At 38.3% G+C, this 25,828-nt stretch overlaps 1 protein-coding gene across 1 annotated transcript in view; it reads right to left on the bottom strand.

Annotated features, from left to right (window-relative positions):
* Positions 1-20,227: 20,227 nt before the first annotated feature.
* ValRS (Valyl-tRNA synthetase) overlaps positions 20,228-25,828 on the bottom strand; it is a 394,022-nt gene continuing 388,421 nt past the window's right edge. Inside the window, exon 26 of the mRNA XM_090381628.1 lies at positions 20,228-20,630. Within this exon, the coding sequence (XP_090237754.1) occupies positions 20,565-20,630 (66 nt within the window). The 3' untranslated portion in view covers positions 20,228-20,564. The remainder of the gene's footprint in view (positions 20,631-25,828) is intronic.

Raw genomic sequence — 25,828 nt, 5'->3', positions numbered from 1 at the left:
TTCTTTTGCTGATTCCTGGGGTTTCCACATGTGAAACCAACTGCAGACCCTTGCTGAACTTTGCTCCATCTGGGTGGGATGAACGAGTTTGACAGTATGCTACTGCAACAGGACCTACAAACGTTGGGTAGATGGGCTGAGAAGCTGAGGGACTCAAATTGTTCCAACAGTGCACCAAATTGTAATTTAAGATCGGTGCACTCCTTACATCGATCACAAAGAAAAGAATCCCCAGGTGAGCTATGATTAGTCACCAGGTCGACCTTGGAAAACATTCCACAGGTTCCGCAACGGATTAAATCACGACTCACCTGTAAATCGCCATCGGCTATTTCCGTGGGAGTCACGATACCCTGTGACGTGTTTAAGGCAGATCTCATAACTACCATTATAAAATTAGCTAAATATCAATGAAAATTAACTTTAAAAAATTATATCTAGAATATTATTAAAATCAAACCGTTACAGGAAAACCTATAACAAAATAATCCAACAATATCTAAATAAATCAAATATTTAAAAGCACTAATCAACAGTAATCCAATCCACTTAACTGAGGAGCCATGACGAAGCAGGTCCGTTCACCTCAAATGCCAACACTCGAATGCTCGAAGTTGCTGGAGAGGCCTTCATCCTGCAGTGGATTGAAAATGGCTGATGATGATAAGGAAATGGTGAGGATATGCCTTGAGTACTGTATACAGGTCTGGAGGCCTCATCTTAGGAAGGATACAGATTTGCTAGAACAAGTAAGAGAAGGGCAACCAGAATGGTAAGGGGAATGAAGGGTCCTCTTCCCAAAAAAGGATTAAGTTCTGCAAATTGCAGTGTCTGGAGAGTAGTTGCCTATGAGCCGATTTGATTGAGGTTTATAAGGCCTTAAATTGTTTGAGCAGGCTCAATGCTGATGGGATTCTTTCTCTTGCTTAGATTACAAAGCTGAAGGGGCATAAATTCAAACAGAGGAAAGACAGTTGTAGAATAGATGTGTGGAAATTTTCCTTTAGCCAGTGGGTAGTTGAATGCTGGAACAAACTTCCATCTGTTGTTGTGGAAGTTGATAGCTTAAATAAATTCAAGGAAGAACTGGACAAACTTTTAGAGTGAATGGATGGTGAAATGGGAATTTTTTTTTTTTTTTTTTCCTTTGGCTGATGCGGTGTATGCTTGCTTTCTTGCATCATATGCCTCTACTAATGCTAATGTGTTGATAGTAGGATTGACAATATCTGGAAATCACTTTTGTGCACATAAAGGAGCAAATTTACAGAGAACCACTTTTTTTTAGATCTATACAAGTGATATTCACACCTGGTAATATGAAGATTTTGAATAATGCTTATCAGCTAAAATATACAGTACATTTGCCACTACTTTCAGGAAGTTGGGAGTAACAAAAAATAGTTTTGGAACAGGGCAGTCATGTGTATTGCATGCTACAATGTGTTAGAAGGTACATGATTCAAATCTAGTATATTCCAACTGTTTCATTCTTTTGTTTTCTTTTTGAATTAAAACCATTAAAAGAATCATTCCAATCTTTTCAAATATGAATCAAAAAGAGATGATTTATGCATATTGGCAAATATATGTATATTTTTTAAATTCTCAGAAAATTTCCTAGTGCTTCAGAACCTTTTTACAGCCTATCTCTAACTTCATGGACAACTGACAGCTCCGATTAGCACGAAATCATTGATGGCAAAGCAATTGAATTAGTCCTCAAACTTGTGTCAATTTTCATCTTAGCCAGTTTTGAAAACCACTTTTCATACATCGCATCTTACCAGGAGTCATATTGTTTTTGAATTTAGTGATTAATTCAAAAGTTTGTGTTTTACCCACAGTAGCTCTCCAAATATTATCTTGAGCATTTTTTTGAATTTCAGAAGCTGATTTTCCTGAAATAGTTTGCATAGTTTTGTAATAAAACTTTATGAAAATTAGCTGTTTTTTAAAATCTATTGTACTAGTAAAGACAGTAATCATTAGAGGTGCTCAGAGGTGTGTAAAAGTATTCTTGAAGTGAGCTAAATGAGCAGGGATGACTTCAAAAGGTTCATAAAGGTATGCGCTCTGATCATCTAGTGATAGAACTCCTGCTATCGTACATGCTTTCACAAGGAAGCCCATAAATGTTTGGGTAGCATTTCATACATGCATATACTTTATGAAAATTACTGGGCATCACAGGATAACCAGAATATCTAAAATACTGACATGATAATGACGAGGTGTGCATTATAGCAGTATCAACATCCTTCCTACAACGAGGCCTAACCATTGCATTATACAATGGCATAATCACCTCTATCTCTGCTGGAAAAATTCCTGTATACAGTTAACAAAACAAAACACACATCCCCATGAGCTGTCATGGCAGCCTGTCTGCACTGCTCAGAGAACTTCACATCTGACTGCACAAATGCCCCAAGGTCTTTTTCATTCTCCACTGAGTGGTAACAAAAGTTGGTATATTAATCTAGAATTACTGCTCCCCATATGAAGTAACTTGCATTTGTCAACATTAAACATCAATTGCCACTTCTTAGCTCATCTTCTGAATGTCTACCTAACTGTTTAGATGTGCCTAATTTATTTAGATCTTGTTGGAGTAATATACACCAATTACTGTGATTGACTATTCTGCCAACTTTCATATCATCTACAAACTTAAACATTAAGCCCAATATGCCTGCATCAAAATTGTTAATAAATGCAGAAAACAACAACGGACTCGGGTCGGAACACTAAAGCTCTTGCTAATAACATTAGTCTAAGAATAAAGTGTCTATTGATAACAACTGTGTTTTTTCCTTCTAAACCAACCCTTTATCCATAGCAGCAACTTGACCTTAATGTTACACTGGTCCAATTTTCATAGCAGTCTTTTATGTGCAACAGTATCTAAAGCTTTTCTGAAATCTATATACAATGTCAAAATTACTTTTTGTATCGAGTTCCTTTGTTGTGTCATAGTATATAATCAGATTGGTCAGACAAGGTCATCCCTTAACAAATCAATGCTGTGACTGCAGTATAACCGCATTACTTCTTTAACCAGTGACTATTATTTTCCCTGGAACAGAAGTCAAGCTAACAAGTCTTTAATTACTTGTCTCCCTTTATTGATCCCTCTTTGTGAATTGCAAACACATTTGCACATCTCCACTTCATAGGGACAATAAGGAATGCAGAATTGGAATTTGAGGAGTAAAATGTGTACAGAAAGGATAGAAAGGGAGGAGGGGTCATGCTGTTAGTTAAAAAAAAAAACACATAAAATCTAAGGAAGTGCATCCAGCTGTTAAATGTTGAGTCAGTTTGGTGTGACATAAGCACTGGGAAAGCAAAATTGAGAGTAGAAGTGTGTTATAGGCCTAATGACTCTGATAATTACAATGAACAACTATACAGAGAAATAGAGTGGGCCAGTAAATAAGATTGTCTTATAATGGGGGATTTTAACTTCCCAGATATTGATGGGAACTTGTAGGTTGGTCACTTGTACGCTAGCAAGACTTTTGTGGATTTGTTGGAGGATTGTTTTCTACAGCAACATGTTCGAGGGGCAACCAGAGGGACTAATATTCTTGATCTGATTATCAGCAGTGATTATTCTTGCATTAAGAATTTGCAGATAAAGGAACCACTAAGTGACAGTGATCACAGTGTACTGATGAGGGATTTACTTAAAGATTTAACTACTATCAAGAGTAAAGGGAAGGGTTTTCGTTTTCATAAAGGTGACTACAGTGGTCTCAGACAGTTTTTAAATTCTATACAGTAGGATCAACTGATGATGTTAAAAACAGCGAATTCTAAATAAGAAGTCTTCAAGGAATTAATCTTGGAAGCTACTAGGCTTTTTTCATACCAACTAAGAAATACTGTTCAAGATTTATACCTAAATGGATGTCAGATGAACTAATGAGGCTTGTGACAGAAAAGCAAAATGTGTGGGATGCATATAAATTATCAGGTGACACAGAAGCCTATGGCAGATAGAAGCAAGTCTGTAATCAAGTCACAAAGGAGGTTAGGCAAGCAAAGGCTGATTATGAGAAATCCTTGGCAAAGAAAAACAACAAAGACTTCTTTACTTATGTAAACTCTAGAAGGAAGTGGATGAATCAGGTTGGTCCACTTGATGTTGGTGGTACGACTATTGATGATCCCGCTCAGATAGCTGACAAACTGAATGAATATTTTGCATCTACATACAAACATGAGGAATTCTATAAGGAAGTGGAGTGTAGAAGTTGACTAAACTCTAAGAGACAGCTAAATGATTTTGTAATAACGGAGAGTGAAGTGGAGGAGAAATTAGTAGTAGTAGTGGCATGTGATGCAAGAAAGCATGTGTATGAGGTTATGCAGCATCAGCCAAAAAAAAAAAAAAATCACACCATTCCCTCCAAATGCCTGTCCAGTTCCTCCTTAAATTTATTCAATCTATCAACTTCCACAACGACAGATGGAAGTTTGTTCCAGCAATTAACCACCCGCTGGCTAAAGGCAAATTTCCGCACATCTATTCTACATCTGTCTTTTCTTAATTTGAATTTATGCCCCCTTAGGTTCGTAATCTGAACAAGTGGAAGGATCCCATCAGAATTCAGCATGCTCAACCCATTCAAGGCCTTATATACCTCAATCAGATCACCGCACAGGTGCCTAGTCTCCAGCCACTGCAATTTACAGAACATAAGCCTCTCTTGGTAAGAGGATCCCTTCATTCCCCTCACCAATCTTGTTGCCCTTCTCTGTACACGCTCAAGTAAATCTACATCCTTCCTAAAATGAGGCCTCCAGACCTGTATGCAGTACTCAAGGCGTGGCCTGACCATTGCCTTATACAGAGGGATAATCACCTCCTTTTCCCTGCTAGCAAAATTCCTATATATCATTGACAAAACCCCATGAGCTGCCCTGGCAGCCTGTCTGCATTGCTCAGAAAACTTCATATCTGCCTGCACAATTACTCCCAAGTCTTTTTCATTTTCTACCACCTTAAGTGTAGTACCACACAGATGGTACGTTTCTCTGGGGTTACTTCTACCCATATGCAGTACTTTGCATTTGTCAAGGTTAAACTTCAGTTGCCGAAATTATCTAGATCCTGTTGCAGTAGCACACTGCCATTACTGTCATTAACAACCCTGCCAACTTTTGTATCATCTGCAAACTTCGACATTAAGCCTGATATACCTTCATCAATATCATTGATAAATATACAAAATAACAGTGGACCCAACACCGAACCCTGTGGGACTCCACTAATAACATTAGTCCACGAAGAGCAGCACCCATTGATTACCACCCTCTGTCTTCTCCCACTTAACCATCCTTTTATCCATTGTAGCAACTTACCCTTAATACCATTCTGCTCCAATTTGTACAATAGTCTTTCATGCGCAACAGTGTCAAAAGCTTTCCTGAAATCCAAATAGATGATATCAAAATTATTTTTTGCATCCAGTTCCTTTGTAACCACATCATAATATCCTATAAAATTCGTCAGACAAGACTTTCCCTTAACAAACCCATGCTGTGTCTGAATTATTGCTGCAGTCTTGTCTAGATGATCCTGCAATGCATCTTTAACCAGTGACTCCATTATTTTACCCGGAACAGAAGTTAAACTAACTGGTCTGTAATTACTCATGTCACCCTTCGATCCCCCTTTGTGAATTGGGAATACATTTGCACATCTCCAATCCGTGGGAACCTCCCCTGAGTCCAAGGATGTTCTCATAATTATGGCCAAGGGTTTGCTTAGTTGCTTTGCCGCCTCCTTTAATATAACTGGATAGATCCCATCCACCCCAGGTGCTTTTCTTATGTTTAACTTCAACAATTTCTCCTCCACTTTGCTCTGAGTTATTACAAAATCATTAAGTATCCTGCTACAATTTGATAACCTTCTGCCATTTCCAAACCTTAATAACTCCTCGTGTGCGAATGTAGATGCAAAATACTCATTCAGTTTGTTTGCTATCTGGGCAGGATCATCAACAGTTGATCCATCGATATCAAGTGGGCCAATCAGATTCATCCCTTTCCTTTTAGAGTTTATATAAGTAAAGAAATCCTTGCTGTTTTTCTTAGCATGTTTTGCCAAGGATTTCTCGTAATCTGCCTTCGCCTGCCTAACCTCCTTTGTGACCTGATTACAGACTAGCTTATATCTGCCATAGGCATCTGAGTCGCTTGATAATTTATATGCATCCCATGCCTTTTTCTTCTCTGTTACAAGTCTCATTAGTTCATTAGATAACCATTTTGGCCTAAACCTTGAACAATATTTCTTAATAGGTATGAAACTTTTAGTAGCTTCCACGATTAATTCCTTGAATGCTTCCCAGTTAGAATTTACTGTTGGTAACATCTTCAGTTGGTCCCACTGTGCAGAATTTAAAAACTTTCTGAGACCACTGTACTCACCTTTACGGAAGCAGAAACCCTTTCCTTTACCCCTGGTGATAATTATATCTTTAAGTAAATCCCACATCAGTACACTGTGATCACTGCCACCTAGTGGTTCCTTCTGCAAATTCTTACTACACGAGTGATCACTGCTGATAACCAGATCAAGAGTATTACTCTCTCTGGTTGCCTCTCGAACATGCTGCTGCAGCAGAAAACAATCATCCAATAAATCCACAAAAGTCTGACTAGTGTGTGAGTGACCAATCCACAAGTTCCAGTCAATATCTGGGAAGTTAAAATCCCCCATTATAAGACATTCTGATTTACTGGCCCACTCTATTTCTCTGTATAATTGTTCATTGTACTCATTCGAGTCATTAGGCCTATAGCACACTCCTACTCTCAATTTTGATCTCCCAATGCTTATGTCACACCAAACTGACTCAACAATGCACTGTTCATCTATATCAACTGGATGCACTTCTTTTGATTTTATGTTTTTCTTAATTAACAGCATAACACCTCCTCCCTTTCTATCTTGTCTATCCTTTTTGTACACATTGTACTCCCCAAATTCCAGTTCAGCATTCCTTATATCTGTGTGACACCACGTCTCTGCTACCCCAACAATATCCGCCTTTGATGTCTTGACCAACACTTCAAATTCATCAAATTTATTTACTATACTTCTAGCATTGGTATACATGCAAGCATACATGCTCCTATTCCTAGTTACCCTAACACATCCCATATACCCACCTATTTCAGGAAGTACTCTGACACAACTTCCCAAAGTGGCTAGAAGAGTTTATATCCTCATTTTAACCACCTTTTGGCAGCCAAAGTACATAGCTAATGGGCTGCACATTTTTTGCAGTAGCATATGGACTCAATTTCACAGCCACCATAGTCAGTCATATTTAGTTTAATGACTACAAAAACCACTATTAATTAAGGGGTTCCTGAAGTGAAAATGGCTGGGAATCATTAGTATAAAAGATGCCAAGTGATAGACAAGATAAATATTAGTTAGAAGCTTTTAAATTTTTGGATTTCTTGAAATTAAATATTCATATTAATATTAAACAGACTTACATCAACATAACCTAAAACAAATATAACACATTTACTAAAGTAGCCTATTGGGACTACAGACCGGCGATGCCCACATACACATTCTGAACTTCAATATATATGTTGCTGTTTCTATCAGAATAGTACTTAATAAGTAAATAAAAACTGCTTTCTGCTTTAGAGGCTGATATTAACTATTAATGAAAAAAAAAAAAGCCCTCAAAGACAATATAGTGATTTCACTTCTCATTCATTTGAAAAAGTGATGGTGATGATTAACAAATCCTATTGGTAACTGCAGCAGTTTGTAACAGCCTCTTCAGTCAGGATAGCTGTTTCTAGTTAGTCATTTTAAGTGCAAAAAGTACAGCTTTCTTTCTTTCCCCTATGATTACCATTTTTCCAACCGGCATAACACGAAAATCATCCTCTGAACACATTACAATTTGCGTATGTGACTGTGGTACCAAAATTGCATGATTTCCTCAAATATGTAATATATATATAATGATAGATAAATAGTCTAAGAAAGTCAAGTTGTATCTTTTAAATACAGCCAGTTATCCTATTTTTGCACAAACTCTACTTTATTAAGAATAAAAAAAAAAAAAAAAAAAACTAAGTATACAAATAGTATAAACTTGACTGATTTTAAATACATAATGGTTGCTGATTGGCTAAGTAATTCTTTGAAGACACAGTAGAAGATATCTTTCAAAAGCTCTTTTACTGACAATGCGAGAAGAAAAAAAAAAGGCACATGGAATCAGCTCTGAGACACATTATCAATAATATGTTGTGACCACACTAGCAGTGTAGGAATGTATTATAATAAAAATATTAAATGTATTAAATATTAAAAAGTTATTAAATTAAATAAAAAATATTAAATGTATTATAATGAATTCTTGAATGGATTAAGTAAGCTGAATGTTAATGGCATTCTTCCTCTTGCTGAGACTACACACGAGGTAACATGGTTGCAGGAGAGATGTACGGAAGTTTGCCTTCAGCCAGTGGGTGGCTGATTGTTGGAACAGGCTTTCACCTGTTGTTGTGGAAGTGGATGGTTTAAATAAATTCAAGGAAGGACTAGACAAATCCTTGGAGGGTATAGATGGGTGGAGTGTGTAGTTTTTTTTTTTGGTTGATGCTATATAAGCTTCTTGCACCATTTTTCACTCCTACTAATAACAAAAACATTGCGGAGAATATAGAAATATAACAGCTGTTTTCAGAATGTGATTAATTTCATCACCTTTTGTTATATAATATGGTTATTCCTAGCCTTTTCAGTTAGAGAGAGAGAGAGAGAGAGAGACGAATTCCATTAATTTTTAGCTAGGTGACATACTACACTTTTTATCTTGGTCATATGGAAATATCATTTGTAGGGAACACATGAAAATAAAACTGAGAGATGCCGTCTACATCAAATCAAATTGATATAATCACATCCTCAGCTATCTTCAATCAATACCTTTTCTTATTATGGGCCTTCAAGAGTATGCACATGTAAAGTCACTTGCAAAGCAATGTCATTCACTTCCTGAGTAAGCCATGGCATTAGATCCTACAACAGAGATGCTTCTTTAACGTGGAGTGATATTTCAAACTCCTTTTCTTTTGAAGAAGTTGGTAAGATCACCAACCTAATCTCTCCTGATGTTTTTTGGTAGGGAATCTTCAACAGTAGGCATTTGTGAATAAATGCCCACTTACACTCAGTTGCAGAACAAAAGATATTATTACTGAGTTAATTGTTAATGTTCCACAAGAACATACTTCGCTGTACATCTGTGAACATGTGTTGCTGGGTTCAAGTATGTTTATCACAGAACGACAGGTACTTTAAACATCTCTTATAATGCATTGTAATCATATCTACTCATCAATTAAATTATATGTTATTCCCACAAGTCTTACCAGAGATATATGCAACTGAATGGGTTCAATGACTTTAAAAATAACTTGGTTAAGTTGTTCCAAAATGTGAGAATATTTTCAAAATTTTTTAAAGTAATGTAAATGGAAAAGCATGGTACAGAGATCGCAAAATATATTTTGGACCATGCTGTAATAAATAGTACAGCATATCATAAATTTGGGATGAGGCGATGGGAGAGAATTCTGACCAGACCTGCATATATCTACATTAAAACGTACAAATAATCTCATATACTTTTTTTTTTTTTTTTTTTTTGTTAGTTGTTGGCGCATCAGCTTCTGTGGCCATAATGCACCTCCCAAAGTTTTTGCATTTTACTCTGATCCAAGCCTGAGGCGGGATTCAAACCCACGACCTTTGGGTTGCCAGGCAGGCACTTTACCCACCCGGCTAGCCAGGTTGGCATCTCATATACTATTTTCTTATTATTATTGTTACAATGCCATTCTTCCCTCAAGTCTCTCCTAAGCAAGCTGGGAAACAGCAACCCTATGGCTTGTGATAATATTCCAATTACACCAAATGCCATTGCAACACATTGTATCCACCTCTAGAACTCCAAACGACCAAGAAAACACAATCAAAGTGAAACAGGAACTCAAGACCCTTAAACATGTAAGTGCTCCAAAAACTGAGTACTCCAGACTGTTTTCTAATGATGAGATCACAGCTGCACTGGGATATGAGACAGGCAAAGCCCCAGGTCTTGATGGCATCCATCCAGAACTTCTAATTCACTGTGGAAAATACACAAGAATATGGTTAGCACGCTTCCTCTCTAGCATGCTACAAACAGGTGATATTCCAAAACCTCTCAAACATGTGAAAATTATTGCCATCCTGAAGCCAGGAAAACCAGCACACCTCCCTCAAAGATACCATCCTATTGCTTTACTAAGTGTAATTTATAAACTACTTGAAAGGCTATTCTACAACAAGATCAGCTCCAAAATACCTGAAAAAATTCCCATTGAGCAAGCAGGATTCTGCCCAAACCAAACCCAAAGCTGTCCTCGCCTTAACAACACACATGAAGGCAGGGTTTCAAAAACAAGTGAAAACCTCAGTGGTCTTCATTGATCTAGCTGCAGCTTATGACACTGTTTGGAGACAGCTTAATATATAAAATACTCTGTACAATACCCTGCAAAACAACTGCCAGACTTATTCATAACATGCTCACAAATAAAACTTTCCAGGTGATAATGGGACACACAATGAGTAATAAAAAGAATGGCCTACCCCAAGGCTCTATCCTTGCTCCATTACTTTTCAGTCTTTACATTGCAGACATGCCTGAGACTTGCTCCAGAAAGTTTGGCTACGTGGATGATTGGGTAATAGCAATGAGACACAAATCAGTCGAAAAACAGAAGGGATTTTAACAACTGACCTATCCACCTTGGGAAAATTCTTTTGCAAGTGAAGGCTCTAACCTAGCACAGCCAAGACTGAGGCATCTTGCTTCCATCTCAGTAATCAGATGGCGACTAGAGAGCTGAACATACACTTCGAGAAAACCCGTCTTAACCACAACAAATATCCGAAATACTTGGGTGTCACACTAGACAGAACATTATTTTTCAGCGAACATTTGACAAGGACTGCAGCAAAACTGAAAACAAGGAATAATATTCTGCAAAAGCTATGTGGTACCACATGGGGCTCCTCTGCCTCAACCTTACGTTTGTCAGCTCTTGGCCTTCTCTATCCAGCTACAGAGTACTGTGCTCCAGTTTGGTTTAACAGTAACCACATAAAAAAGGTGGATGTGCAGCTAAATAACATCATGTGCATCATAACCAGAACAGTCAGAACACCCCTACCTTTTGGCTACCCGTCTTGAGCCACATCCTGCCAATAGACCTCCGAAGAAAATGTGCCCTCACCAAAGAATACAGAAAAATAATAGACAATCCTGAAATACCAACAAACTCTGACATTCGAGATCTAGGAATAAATAGGCTGTGTTCCCGACATCCACCAATCTTGATGGCTAAAACATTGTAACAAACCAATTTCAACCTTCTGGATACCTGGATGCAAGAGTGGCTACAAAACTCCCCTCCTTGATGTCACACCATGCCTTGTATCTTTGAAACACCACCTGGTTTTAACCAGCCTCGTAGGATATGGCTAACATTAAACAGGGCACAAACATGCCACGGTAAATGTGCAGACGTTCTCTATAAGTGGGGGCAAAATTTCTTCCCTGAAGTGTGACTGGAGTCGATAGACAGACCATTCAACACATAATAGAGGACTGTGCCTTGCGAGCCTATGAAGGAAACCCTGGAGACTGCCTGATGGCAACCGATGCGGCAATTGACTATTGAAATAAGTTGAATGTTCAACTGTGATTCTTGTTCTATTTAATTTAATTTAATTTAATTTAATATCTATCATTCTTGAGTCATGTAATTTAATTTGTGTGTATTGTACAAGCCATATGATAAATAAATAAATTCCCTCAGGTTTACAATTTTAAACAGCACTTGCTCAACTAATATCAAATAAAGGAACTGGGTTTAATACAGACTGTGTGTTTGTGTCTCTTACATACAGCTATAAATAACATTATACATTATATTCCAGAACGTGTGTGGACAAATGTCAGTTTCACATTAAGGTAAAAGCCACTCACTTCAATAGCATGTCAGTGCCATTTCTGGTTACTATGAAACTCCATCCTCCTGGGTAAGCTTTTCACCAATGAACAATAAACTGCACTGGGTACAGTCCTCTATTACTCCTGAAGAACAGACTAGTCAGGCTACCAATGTGAAGTACGAGTTGTGCGCTTGTACAAGTTGATGTATGTCGTGGCCGTTTACGCTCTTCATAGATAACAAGTTTTAGTTACTTCTCCTTAACCGTACAGCATGATTCAAGTACCAATAGATTGCTATTCTTCCACCCAACACGGATGAGCCATCAGCTCCATCATCAAACAAACAGGTATTTCATGTTTTATATTTCTGCTAATGGTTCCATTATATTTGCTCTAACCCGTATACAGCTAGCAAATACTAGTGCCCTAAAGGTGTATGGTGACATCGTGGTCAACCTTGAGAAGTCACAAAGCCCCGCACTGCTGAACCCCCCAGGGTACATCAAACTCTCCTATTCTTTAGGAGAGTACATCAAACAAATTCAACAGCTTTAAAAATTCCCCTCTCAGCAGAAAATACAATGGTTATATCAATACTAATCCTCAGAAGTGCACACAAAGGTACTGTATAACTCGTCTTATTCTGTTTAAAATATCCCACAGGTAAACCATCATCAAAAGAACACCTAAAATACAAGCGGTTTTAATTCTTTGCAGAAAAGTAATTAGTCGGAAAAATTTCAACCTAAAGGCAAAGAATGGCAGAATCAGAAATTTCGACAAGTCCTCCCACGTGCTTCTGTTGTAAAGTAGATCAGGAAGCAGTAATCCAATGTACGTCATGTTGCAATTTTACTGTGCGGCGTGTACCAAATTCGATAAAAAGTGATTCAATAAGCAGCAATGTCAAAAGTACATTTGCCCATTCTGCAAAGAAAGTAAAGAACAAATGACAAACTCAGCGGAATGTGTGGATATCCAGGATGACTTGGAGGTCGAAAATAAACAAACAAACGTCCAAACATCAAACTTTAGTCAGACTCACGCTGCAAGTCAAACTGACTCAATAGCGGATAACCTGGAGTGCAAAATGGGCCCAGAGGTCTGCAGTCAACAACCAATCATCAGGACACATAAAAACCCTGTGGAATACAGGAAAGAAAGCCAAGCGGAAAGTGCCTTCCTTAATGATGAGCAAAACAGATTCCTGAAAAACACTGATGGCATCTATGCGGAACACATGAAATTTTTCTCCATGCAAACTGCAGAATTTCTGGAAAACATAATGCAGAAATTCACATCAATCTCTGACAGTCTGGAGAATTTATCTGAAGAGAACCGGCAGCTTCGTGTACAAAACAATGATATGAAACAAGAAATAAGTCTCCTAACCAATGAAGTGCATCAACTAGCAACCTTATTTATGCCCAATGAAAACAGTATATCCAACAACGCCACACTCAATGTGGCTCAGGGAACCTCGCAAAACAAGCCACAAGAAGTATAATTGATACATGACTCCAACGCTCAAAGGAATCATATTCCCCAATTTATGTATAATGCAATGCCTCATATGCCTGTCACCCTTAACCCAATGACAGCCGTAACACAATGAGATAAGAATCAGCTCAACAGCAGAGATGCAGGGCTCAATGACGGTAACTCTCCCAAACCTTCATCTAACAACATTGGGGTTAGCCACTCAAAGACCTCTCAGGTGTCCCTCTCCACAATACCAACCCAAAATAATACTAAACCTAAAAGGTTAAAGGAAACAATTCATACTAGAAAGGGTGCATCAAAACCCACATTTGCAGAAGTAGTCACCGGCCAAAAAGATGCTGAGAATAACCAAAAGATCCCACCAGTAGGGCTTATAGGTAGCCTCTACTCCCTGCCCAAGGCATCTCTCACCAATCAACATGTTCACTCAAAAGAAACCCAGATGATATATTCAACATATAAGAAAATGGAACATGGAAGACAACAGGGCAATAGAGAAGCCACAGAACTTTCCTCGAAGGGGCTCATTCTAATTTGTACTGTTACAAATTTTATCAGCCAAATTTGTCATCAGGCTGATACCCAATGAATCCATACTGCTAATGAGTTTCCTACTAAGTTGTGTGAGAGTAGGTGGAAGATTGAAATCTCCACAAGTAATGTGCTTAGAAGAGGCATGGAGGTGATTTACCAGCCAGTGGATCACATCTTCAATGATGTCACTGTTTGGGCCTGGTGGAATGTATGCAGTTGCTATGTCTATCAGGTAGGCGTTGAGCTTGAGGGATACCATAGCAGCTTCAAATGCAAGGGATTGGGTTACCACAGAATGTGCCAGTGAGAAGATAGTGGTATTATAGAATATTTCAACTCCGCCCCCCTCTACGATCCTCTCTGGAAGAACAGAGCATCTGGTACCCAGCCTGAGAGTGAAGGCAAGGCAGTTAAAAATACTCTGACAGAGACTGTCAGAGTATTTTTAACTGCCACCCCACGAGAGGATCTAATCTTTTGGATCTGATATTCTCTTCAGCACCATGCAACCTCGAAGACAGCCCTCACAATCTATTTCAATCTGATCATGAACCTATTGCCATACTCCTGCACTTAGCTGCACCTAATTTTGATATCCAAGGCCCAAAAAAGAAAAAAGATATCACAGTAACCAAATTCACTGATTCACCACGATGTCTCGAAGTTGCATCCTCGATACTTTGGGAGGCTCTCAATAATTGTGATCTCGAGCTAATTGTGGACCTCATGACCAGATGGATTCGAACCATTGCAAGTTATGCTGCTACAAAAACTGTCTGCATTACTCCCCGTTCAAGAGCTTGGTGGACACCAGCATTGAACAACAGCTTTCAAGAAAAACAAAATCTGCATAAGAATCAAGCGCTATACAAGATCGTATTGCCTTCTCCAGAGCCCGGGCAGTGTTCAACTGCCAGAAATCATTTGCAATTAAAAAGCATTTAAATGCAACCCTATGAAAAGGCAAATAATTTTATGACTCTCAGCACACAGGAATTCCTAAAACACTGGATGTTGAACTGTGGATGGACCATACTGCACGGTTCTCAAACACTGTGACCCCGATATACCTAGGCAACTTGCCCATCAACAATGTTCCTACTGATATGCTAGCCACCGCTCGCATCAACAAGAAGCAGCTTATAACTGCTATAAATGGATTGCCACCCACTGCAGGCCCTCATTTTGTGCCACAAGTCATGATTAAATGTCTTAGCTCGTTTATCATTGATCCTCTACTATCAATTTTTAACTGTGTCTTAACGCAACACTACTCCCCCCCACCTCTCTGGAACAGATATGCTGTGAGGCTACACCCTAAATGCCAATCTGCAACCTTCATTAAATAGTTCAGGCCAATCTCTCATTCTTTCAGCCTCTTGAAACTCATGGAGAAGACATTACTTTCAACCATCACCAATCAAATCATGCCTCACAACCCCCCCCACAGATTCACTATGCCATTCCAGGAAGATCCACAGTCACCAATTTAAGATCCATAACCAACACCATTCGCAGTGCACTAGAAGCTAAAGCAGAGCTTGCCATCACGTACATCGACCTGGAAGCTGCCTTCGACTCCATCAGTATCCCCTCACTAGTTCACCTCCCTGAAAACTACTTCCACATAAAAGGTGACATGTGGTTTATCACAACCCTGCTCTCTGACAGAACCATTCTTCTTAAAGCGGATCAACACACAATCTGAAGAAAGATCACTGCAGGAGTTCCCCAAGGCAGAGTCTTCTCCGGAGCATTATTCACTGCAGTTATTATTCCGTTTGTGCAACAGAGAGAAGACATACTTTGCTATGCTGATGATATTAAGATATATACTCAGATTAACCCCGGCAAACATCTCTCAAACATCAATAAAAATATCAGTGAAAAGTTACATGACTTAGGATCCTATCTCCATCAATTTGGCCTCCTGATTAACCCTGCCAAATCAGCTCAAATTGTCTTTTCTCTGAAGCGCCAACCCACTGAAATCCAAGCTTCTCTAGACGGCATTCCATTCCCAGTGGTCAAGATGCATATGGACTTGGGCGTCGTCTTCGACTATAAATTGAGCTTCAACTCCCACATGACAAGCTCATAAGCAAAATTCTGTCAAGTGCACTGGACCACAAAACAACTGCTCCACATAAGGGATCTGGATGTGACTTGTCGGTACGTATACACCTCTGTATACTCGGTCGTATTATATGCCTAGGAAATTTGGGGGTCCGCGGCCCCTACCAACATCAAGTGTGTGTACTCCGCCAAATACTGGCTCCTTCAGTGGATCACACAGAAACATCGCCATCCACCCCAGCAAAGAACAACTGCGATGGCAATCTCACCTAATCTTGCCCGAGTTCCAGATCTTGTATTGGAAAAATGTCTTGTTCTCAGTGCCAAAATGACAACCAGAATGGTCTTGGAGCCAAGCATCTGGGAACTGTGCGGCTGAAGAATCCCTCTACCCGGACTGAGGTCCGCTCCCATGCTCAAAGCCCACTATAACAGACTAGCGCTTAGTGACTGCTTTCTCCCCAGGGAGATGCTCCCCACAATCCAATCAATTGACAACGACCTCTGTAGGTTTTTGAAGGATCGGAGGTACCGAAGACAGATCCTTAAGAGCCTGACCTTGGCCAGGAAATCTGCACATTGATATGGGCAGCATAATAATGCCCAATATATTGTAAATAATGTTCAAAGCACAATGTCTTTTATGGATGTGTTGTGAATAAAGTCAAGAATATCTTTATGAATATAAATATAAAATAAATGTAAATATGAATGTATTTATGAATATATTTATTAATACATTGTAAACAGTCTCAAAAGCAGAAAGTATTCTGTAAATAATGTGACATTTATTCTATTGTTGGCTTGGGGGGAGGGGAGATGAGCCGAAACTTCGATGTGGGCCCCATCCCCCCAAGGCTAATGCCCACCAGCCAATGTAAAATCCCTGGTATTACTGCTGTGAAGGGTGTATTGTATATACCATGTTTGTATACAATAAAGATTATATATATATATATACACATGTTGGTCTGGCCTTCATCCAGCATTTTAGTTCATCCCATAGGTGTTCCATAGGATTCAAATCAACATTCTGTTATGGCCAGTCCAACTTTTATATATTCATATCCATGAAACATTCTTGAACAGCACTGGTGGTATGGCATGAGGTTATCTTGTTAAAACAACAAGCTTTCAAAGAATTGCTACATTGTGAGGAACATGAAACTGTACAAAATGTTAAGGTAGGCACTGGCATTCATGGTTTCTCACCCAACCATCACAGGTCCCATGCCATACCATGAAAAATAGCTGCACGCCATAACCTCCTCCAAACTTCATCACTGGCATAATGCATTCTGGTAGCAGCAGCAGTTCTCCTCACCCACAAGCGTAGTGCAATTCATCTCTCCACATAATCAATTTCGACTGCTCTGCTGATTAACTATGGTGTTCGTTGCACCATGCAAGGCTAAACTCTGAGCACAGTCGGTGATGTTCGGCTTATGTGCCCCCATTCTCCCATGAAAACTTAGGCTGTGAAGTTCTGTATATAGAGCGTGTTTACACAATCTCCAACCCCAGGAGTACTCAGAGGCTAATATTGTAATATTAGCCTCTGAGTACTCCTGGTCCTGTGAATTGAGCTACTGTGGTCTCCCTCTGCATTGCTAGACAGTAGTGCTACTATCATCCTTTCATTTCATGATAGCATCACTGAGGGGCAAATTCTGATGAAGTAGGCAGTCAGAAACTTGCACAAATTAACAAGCTAGCGATGTGAAATCCGACAATAATATCCCTTTTGAAATTAGTCAGCTCAGCTCTATGCACCATAACAAGAACAATAACTAGTGTGGCTCATATGTTTTGCTTACGGCACCTCCGTAGCCAGGTGGGCAGGAGCAGCAGTGCGTAGCACACGCTCCTTGATCAGACCGGGGTTCAAGCCCATGACCACCAAATACGGAGGATGCAGAAAGGTCAGGAAATGACCACCGCATATCCCCGGAGCAACATGGCCTTAGTTGCTAATGCTCCTAAAAACCAAATAACAACAACATGTCTTACTTATATTCCTGTTCTGTTTATATGGTGGCATGACCACTGAGTCAGAAAGGCTTACAACAAACTTTTTTGACAAAATTGTAAACAATATTTAGCAATCAGTACTTACTCCTGCAATTGATCACTCGGCTATGTTGGACCATACATACTGCTCCAAGTCACTTGTTTATCCAAGAAGGTGCAATGCACTATGAAAACTAGGGTGTCTGGATACTTTTTGGAGGGCAATGTAAGTGCTTCCATTAAAGATCAACTGTTTTCAATACAAGTGATGAAAAGTATTTTTGTTGTATTATTCAAATCTTCATATTTCCTATCATGTAAGATATTACATCTAGAGTCAAAATGTAAGTAGATAATCAAGGAGTATAATATTCCTTGAGTTTTATACTCTATACTGGTTTTTACTCTGTTCCAGAGGTTCCCAAACTTCCATACCTTGTATCCCCTTAAAATGTTTCATTAATTTCAGGTCTCCCCCCCCCATCTTCCAGATTTGGTATAAAATTTAACTATAGGTATACAAATTGTACTTTTAAAAATTAATATATACCTTAATACATTTAATCTCAAAGAATGAAATAAATACATTTCACACACCTGGATTAGTGGGTTGATTTGTACACATTTTGTTAAAAAAAGTGCTTCATAAAAACAATGCTCCCAAACCAAGCATACTTTGGTTTGGGGACCTCTTTTCTATTCTATACTAAGGCTGCCATAGCAATGATTATTGCCGAAACCTCTGCTTACTACGTATGGCTGCCCCAGAGTATGAACAGTTTATTATTATTATTAATTTTTTTTTAAATTCTACAGTGTGTACCTAAGTAACATCAGTACTATTAGAACCTGAACAAGGCCCTAGGGTCATTCTGTCAAATGACAACTGGTATAAGTGTAATATATAAGGGGGAAAAAATCTGTTTATACTCTGGAACAGCCATACAAGGCAAGCAGAAGTTCCAGCTATAGTCACTGTTATTGTATCCATAACAAAGTGTACAGTTATCAAATAATCTCATTTTGTAGCAACACACAGATCAGAAAATGCAAGATATAAATCTTTAGATCTTTATAACTGCAAGGTTGATACACAACTACAGTTGCTCAAGGTTTTTTATATTGTAGGCTATGGAAAAACGTTCTTCAGGCTACTTAACTTCACAACATAAGCAGGGTCTTCACTAAAAGATGCAACAGTTACAACCTCACAGTTTTCCGCAGGGAACTATTAACCCTTTTTAGAGGTGACCAGTTGAAAATTGGTCATTTCCAAGAAGATTGGCTACCAGCCAGCTATTTCTACCTCACTGAATTAGGAGTATCCAGAATGTCATAGGTGTTTATAAAGTCTTGTCATACCTGATACATATGCTCCTTACTTTAATGTCAGCATTTTTTACATATTCAAAGACCTATAATAATTAATTACATATTTAAACTTTTACTGTGAGAGAGAGAGAGAGAGAGAGAGAGAGAGAGAGAGAGAGAGAATATTCCTGGAATTCTGTAAGTTCTATATTTATTTATTTTTTTTCCTTTACATAAGAAATCAGAATGCTTGAGGAGCCACTCCAGGAGTTAGATGACATGGACCTCTTCAACAATTCAGGAAGGTTTCACTCAATGTTCCATCAGTGTAATAGAGCAATGGATTGGAAATCTGCAATTGCTCTATTGAAAAGAAGGTAAAAACTGCATGGACTATAATAAAGATTACAACTTGATTTCATCATGTCTTGAACAGTCTTAACAATGAATTTTTTTTTTTTTTTTTTTTTTTACCTTTTAAAACCTTTAAAGGTTTTAAAATGTAAAAAGGTTTATCCAGAGCTTCCTTAAAGCCACCTGAAGTGTAAACTTTAAATATCCAATGAAATTTTCTTCCCATCTGTGAATTTTTGCCTAAGTAGTTTCCAACTGTATGTTAGAAGAATAAGTGGCCAAATCTAACTTATAGATTTGAATGTAACCATCAGTATGCAATATATTTTTCCATTTTTATTGTAGAAAACCAAAATAAATCAATAAACTTAATAACAGATCTCAGTGTAGAAAAGTTTAACTGAATAACTGAAATATACATCAACAATTTCTTAACTTTGTGTCAATACCAAAACCACTTCTAATCAACAGCAAAATGCAAATTGGCAATGCATTGCATGTACATAAGTTGTGTGTGTATATATGCACATGTGGTCATAGTAGCTTTACAAAACTAGGTAGGTAGATTTTTGAAATTCAGTTTCTCTATACAGAAATACGTAGAAGATAGTGTTTGAATTGAACACTTCATCCTTTCATTTTTGAGGACTAACTTTGTTTGTTCAATAAATAAAAATATGATATTTTATAATTATATTTAATCTTGTTTTACTATAGAGTTTTTAAAGTTGCTATTGCTTGTATCAATTTGTCCAATTCACCTTCTGCCTGGGCAATCTATAGAAAATAAAAACAGAATTTAGAAAAATTAGAATGGAAAATATCAATATGAACACTTTACAAAATGATGATAATGCATGTTATCAAATGAATTTATATCTTCACTAATCAATGGAAAAGAATAAGCAATAGTTATTTGTTATTCTGTTAAACAGTTTCAGTATAAAGATTCAGTAAATTAAATAATGAAACAATGGGATTTTTTTTCCCTTTACTGGTTGTACAAACATGCCCTTAAATTAAAGAAGGATAGTTGTTAATAGCATAACATTAATAATTATTTGGCTAAAAGAGAATTTTCTTATAACCAGCCAGATATAAGAACATTCTTCAAATGGTTACTAACTACTGAAATAAATTATCACCTCATCTTACAGAGCTAGAGAACTAATGTATATTTAAGAAAGGATTGGACAGGACAGATATCTTGATGGAACCAGGTTATTTTTTTTTTGGATGATCCTGAATCAGCTGTACTGATTTGTCCTGAATCCTTGTACTGATTTGTCCTTCTTAATAAAATACTAATTTCCCATAGAAAACGTGGAATTGCCCAAACTCAACTTCTCTAACAGTAATGTCTGTTAGAATTTCAACTTTTATTGCCTATTTGTTCTACAGTGATTATTAGTTGAATTTTCAATAGTGAAACCAAAGACCAGACCTTTCCCAAAGGGTCCTGTGAGTTACAGATGGCGGGGCAACATGGTTTGAGAGATGTAAAGAGGGTACCTACCTACAGGTTAATCCTCATAGGGCACATGGGGACTGAGTCAATCCACAGGGGTTTGCAGTGCTTTTGAAAACAAAGAGGAAATCTCAGGGGCTCACATCTGGTGAATATGGGCTTGGCACACTCAGGGTCCTGAGCTGGATATCATTATTCTTCTCTTTCTTGGTGATTCCCTTCTACTTCTCTCTTTCTCTCACAGGGTAACTCAGGAATTTTTTTTTTTTTTTTTTTTTTTGGCTGGTGCAGCATAAGCCTCAGGCTTCCTTGCAACATGTGGCTAAGTAGTAGTAATAGAAATAGAAATAGTCCTAACCTGCTGAGAGCCGAGTATCTTGAAGTACACTTGTTGTGGAGGTAGATAGTTTGAATAAATTCAAGGGAAAGTAGACAAATTATTGGAGGGGATGGACAAGTAATCTGTAAATGTGCTTTTTTTTTAAACTGATGTTTGCAATTACTAATACTACAATGATAAGATTATAACTGACAAAATGGTTTTTGCAGTAGTACCTACAGTGTCTTGGATGACAGCTGGAAAGATACTGTCACATGGGCTCAGTCTGTCCACCAAGTATTGTCTGAGTTATTTCCAAAAGGTTATGTTTCATGTGTCAGCAAATTGACTTTCTCTCAAGTTGAATTAAATCAGGCAGTACATCTTGTAAAGGATGGAAAGTCTCCAGATATTGACTTCCTTGGGATGCATATCATAAAGCACTTTCCCTCTTGGTATCCTGCAGTGTTGCTGGACCTGTATAACTCATGTCTGGATGAGGGAATTTTTCCCAAGGACTGCAGTTTTGAGGTATATCCTGAAGAATCTGGAGAAGCTCTTGAATAAGCCAACTTCATACCACCCTACTGCTTTGTTGTCTTTTATTAGGTAAGATATATGAGAGATTAATTATAACTAGATTTCATGAAAGATATATTGCCTTAAATTTAACATCTTCTAGGCAATGTGTCTTTAAAAAAGGGTCATCAACTGAAGATGCTATAAGAAATCTAATAGCTACTGTTGAAAATTATTCTGAGCGGTACATGGTTAGCTTGTTTGTTGACTTTAGAGGTGCATCCGATGCCTTGTAGTGGAGTAGCATCCAATACAGGGCTAGAACTGCTCTCTGTATCATCTACATAACAATTTGAGGGATTACTCTTCAGACTGTAGAGTGGTGGTACAGTCCTGTTGGAGGAGAGCACCTATGATGTGGAATGTGGTTGCCTTCAGGAGTTGATATTTGGTCTTTTTATGTAGAATATGGTATTAGACAAATTTTTGGAGTGACATGGGAGATGCCATTGCCTATGTTAATGATCTGGTTTTAGTTGTTTTTGGAAACTCCAGAAAAGAATTTGAGGACAAAGTGCGTAGCATATTTGAGAACTTATCTTAGAGTAAAATCCATAAGTTGCAAATATCGTAGCAAAAAACAGTAAGAATGCTACTAAAGGGCAAATTGTTAGATGTGGGGATGTCTCTTTGAGGTACATGAGAAGCATCAAATACTTGGGTTTGTGCTTAGAAGAGCAATTTTTTTTTACAGAACACATTAAATACCTGAAGCAGAAAGCAGAGTTTTTTATGTCAAGTTTTAACGAGTAGTACTAGTGAAATGGGGCATTAATTGAAGATGTTATATGAATGCATTTTTGTGCCCATAATCATGCATGCTGCCAGAGCTTGGTATACTGGTGGTACAAATTCTGCCATTAAAAAACATTTGTTATCCACACAAAAGTTTGCTCTTTTGAACATAATCCATGCTTGTTGCACAATTTCTATGGATGTTGTGCAGGTTCTGTCTGCAAAGCTATCAGCAGCAGATTTGTTAGTAATCCATGCTGGCTTAGTGTACTGTTCAAGAAGAGGCATTCCTACTGAGATATTGGGTATTCAGTCATGTCCAGAAGAAGGAGTGGCACTCGACTGGCAGCAATTTGCTGTTGAGGAGGAGAATAAATGATGAACTTATAAGAACATGGCAAACTAGATGGGAAAGTTCTGACAAAGGAAGAGAGACATATGCCTTCTTGCCCTCTTCTCAATGGTGTATTACAAGTTAAGACCACAGCTGCAGTTTGGTCTGTGTGCTTGCTTTCTGCTGATGGGGCATGCCTTAATGTATAAGTTTAAGTTCCAAAAGGGTGTGTGTGTGTGTGTGTGTGTGTGTGTGTGTGTGTGTGTGTGTGTGTGTGAGAGAGAGAGAGAGAGAGAGAGAGAGAGAGAGAGAGATTTGCTTTGGATTTGAACACTTTAGATATGCTATTTCTAAGCCAAGCTAATTATGGGGCTTTTTCTATTTGCATTGATCAAAAGTTTTTAAAATAAAATCTAAAGAGCGCAGATAGATAGCAGAGACCTAACTCCATACAATAGGGATGATAACCCAAGGCACTGGATAGCACTAAGTGCTATTCATTTCCGAGGGTCTAACTGGCCAGATCTCTTATATTTTGTTCTGTGTTATGTTCATGCTTTAAACTTACTTTACTAACAAACTTATTTCGTTAAAGTCTGCCTCATAAAATTAAAAGCATAGTTCAAAATTCTAAATTTGAATTAGTGCATATGGGCTTCGGCCCAATTGGCACACAAAAGTTTAAATTTATAACTCCCTCAGGTCAAGAATACGGATGTCATCAACATTTGGCTTGTTCAATCTATTCAAAGCATTAAACACCTCAATCAGATCTGCTCTCCAAGTGCCTAATTTCCAGATGCTGCAATTTAACTGAAATCTTTCTTGGGAAGAGTACTCCTTTTTCTTATCTTCATTAATCTTGTTGCTCTTTTCTGCGCCTGTTCCATTAGTGACGTTAAGAGTAAGAGATCTGCAGATTTACTCAGAAATTATGCCCAGACATGATAGGAGGAAGTATATGATGAGAGCCTTGTCAATCAATTCGGCCCTAGAGAGACTGTGTAAGGCTCATGGGGTAAATTTTTTTCAGCCTAGTATGTGCTCCTTAACAGGAGAGATTGTTTCTACAGGGATTGTTATTTGTTATTTTGGTTTTTAGGAGCATTATCAACTAAAGCCATATTGCTCCGGGGATAGGCGGTGGTCATTCCCTGACCTTTCTGCATCCTCCGTATTTGGTGGTCATGGGCTCGAACCCCGGTTTAATCAAGAAGCATGTGCTACGCACTGTCGCTCCTGCTCACCTGGCTACGGAGGCACTGTTTCTACAGGGATGGGATACACTTAAATGGAAGGGGTGCAAGAATATTTGCTGATGCTATTGAGGCAGCACAGGAAGTAAGTACTCTTAACCATAATTATGAAATCTTGGGGGGGGGGATATCCACAGACTAATAGATTAACAGTAGTTCCAGGCAGAGACAAAAGTGATTCTTGCCCTGCTAATATTGGAATGAGCAGCAGCCTGCAAAGCAAGGTGCTAGGGATTTCCAGGATTGGGGGTTATCATGGAACAAGTAAATACACGGGCTGTGTTAGGATAACTAAGTGTAAGAATAGGCGCATCTATACTTGCATGAACACCAATGCTAGGGGTACAGAAAATAAATTTGATGAATTTTAGGTGCTGGTGAAGACATCAAAGAAAGATATTGTTGGGATATCAAAGATGGGTCTGCAATAGTAAAACCATTATACTCCAGATAACAAATGCAGAATTGGAATTTGGGGAGTACAATGTGCATTTTTTTCGGCGCAGTCTATGCTTGCTAACAGGGGAGACTGCTTCTACAGGGATGGAATACACTTAAATACAAAGGGTGCAAGAATATTGGTTGATGCTATTGAGGCAGTGTTAGGTGGCTCAGAAAACTGCTACCTTGGTGGGAGTCACAGACTAAAAGATTAACAGTAGCCACAGGCAGAGGCAAAACCGATTCTTGCACTGCTTCTATTGTAATGAGCAGCAGCCTACAGTGCAAGTTGCAGGAGACTTCAAGAACTGCTGGGAGTCATCATGGAACACGTAAATACAAGGGCTGTGTTAGGGTAACCAAGAGTAAGGACAGGTGCATGTGTACTTGAATGCACACCAATGCTAAAAGTATAGTAAATAAATTTGATGAATTTGAAGTGCTGATCAAGGCATCAAAGGCAGAAATTGTTGGGATATCAGAGATGTGGTGTCACACAAAGATAAGGAATGTAGAATTGGAATTTGGGGAGTAAAATGTGTACAGAAAAGATAGAAAGGGAGGAGGGGTCATGCTGTTAGTTAAGAAACACATAAAATCTAAGGAAGTGCATCCAGCTGACATGTGTGAACAGTACAATGCTGAATCAGTTTGGTGTAACAGAATCACTGGGAAAGCAAAATTGGGAGTAGGAGTGTGTTATAGGCCTAATGACTCTGATTAATAAAATGAATAACTAAACAGAGAAATAGAGTGGGCCAGTAAATCAGATTGTCTTATAATGGGGGATTTTAACTTCCCAAATATTGACTGGAACTTGTGGTTGGTCACTCGCACACTATC

The sequence above is a fragment of the Mastigoproctus giganteus genome, chromosome 9, assembly GCF_048544385.1.
Source record: "Mastigoproctus giganteus isolate SK-2022 chromosome 9, ASM4854438v1, whole genome shotgun sequence".
Classification (NCBI taxonomy): Eukaryota; Metazoa; Arthropoda; class Arachnida; order Uropygi; family Thelyphonidae; genus Mastigoproctus; species Mastigoproctus giganteus.
This window is presented reverse-complemented; position numbering and strand designations above follow the sequence as displayed.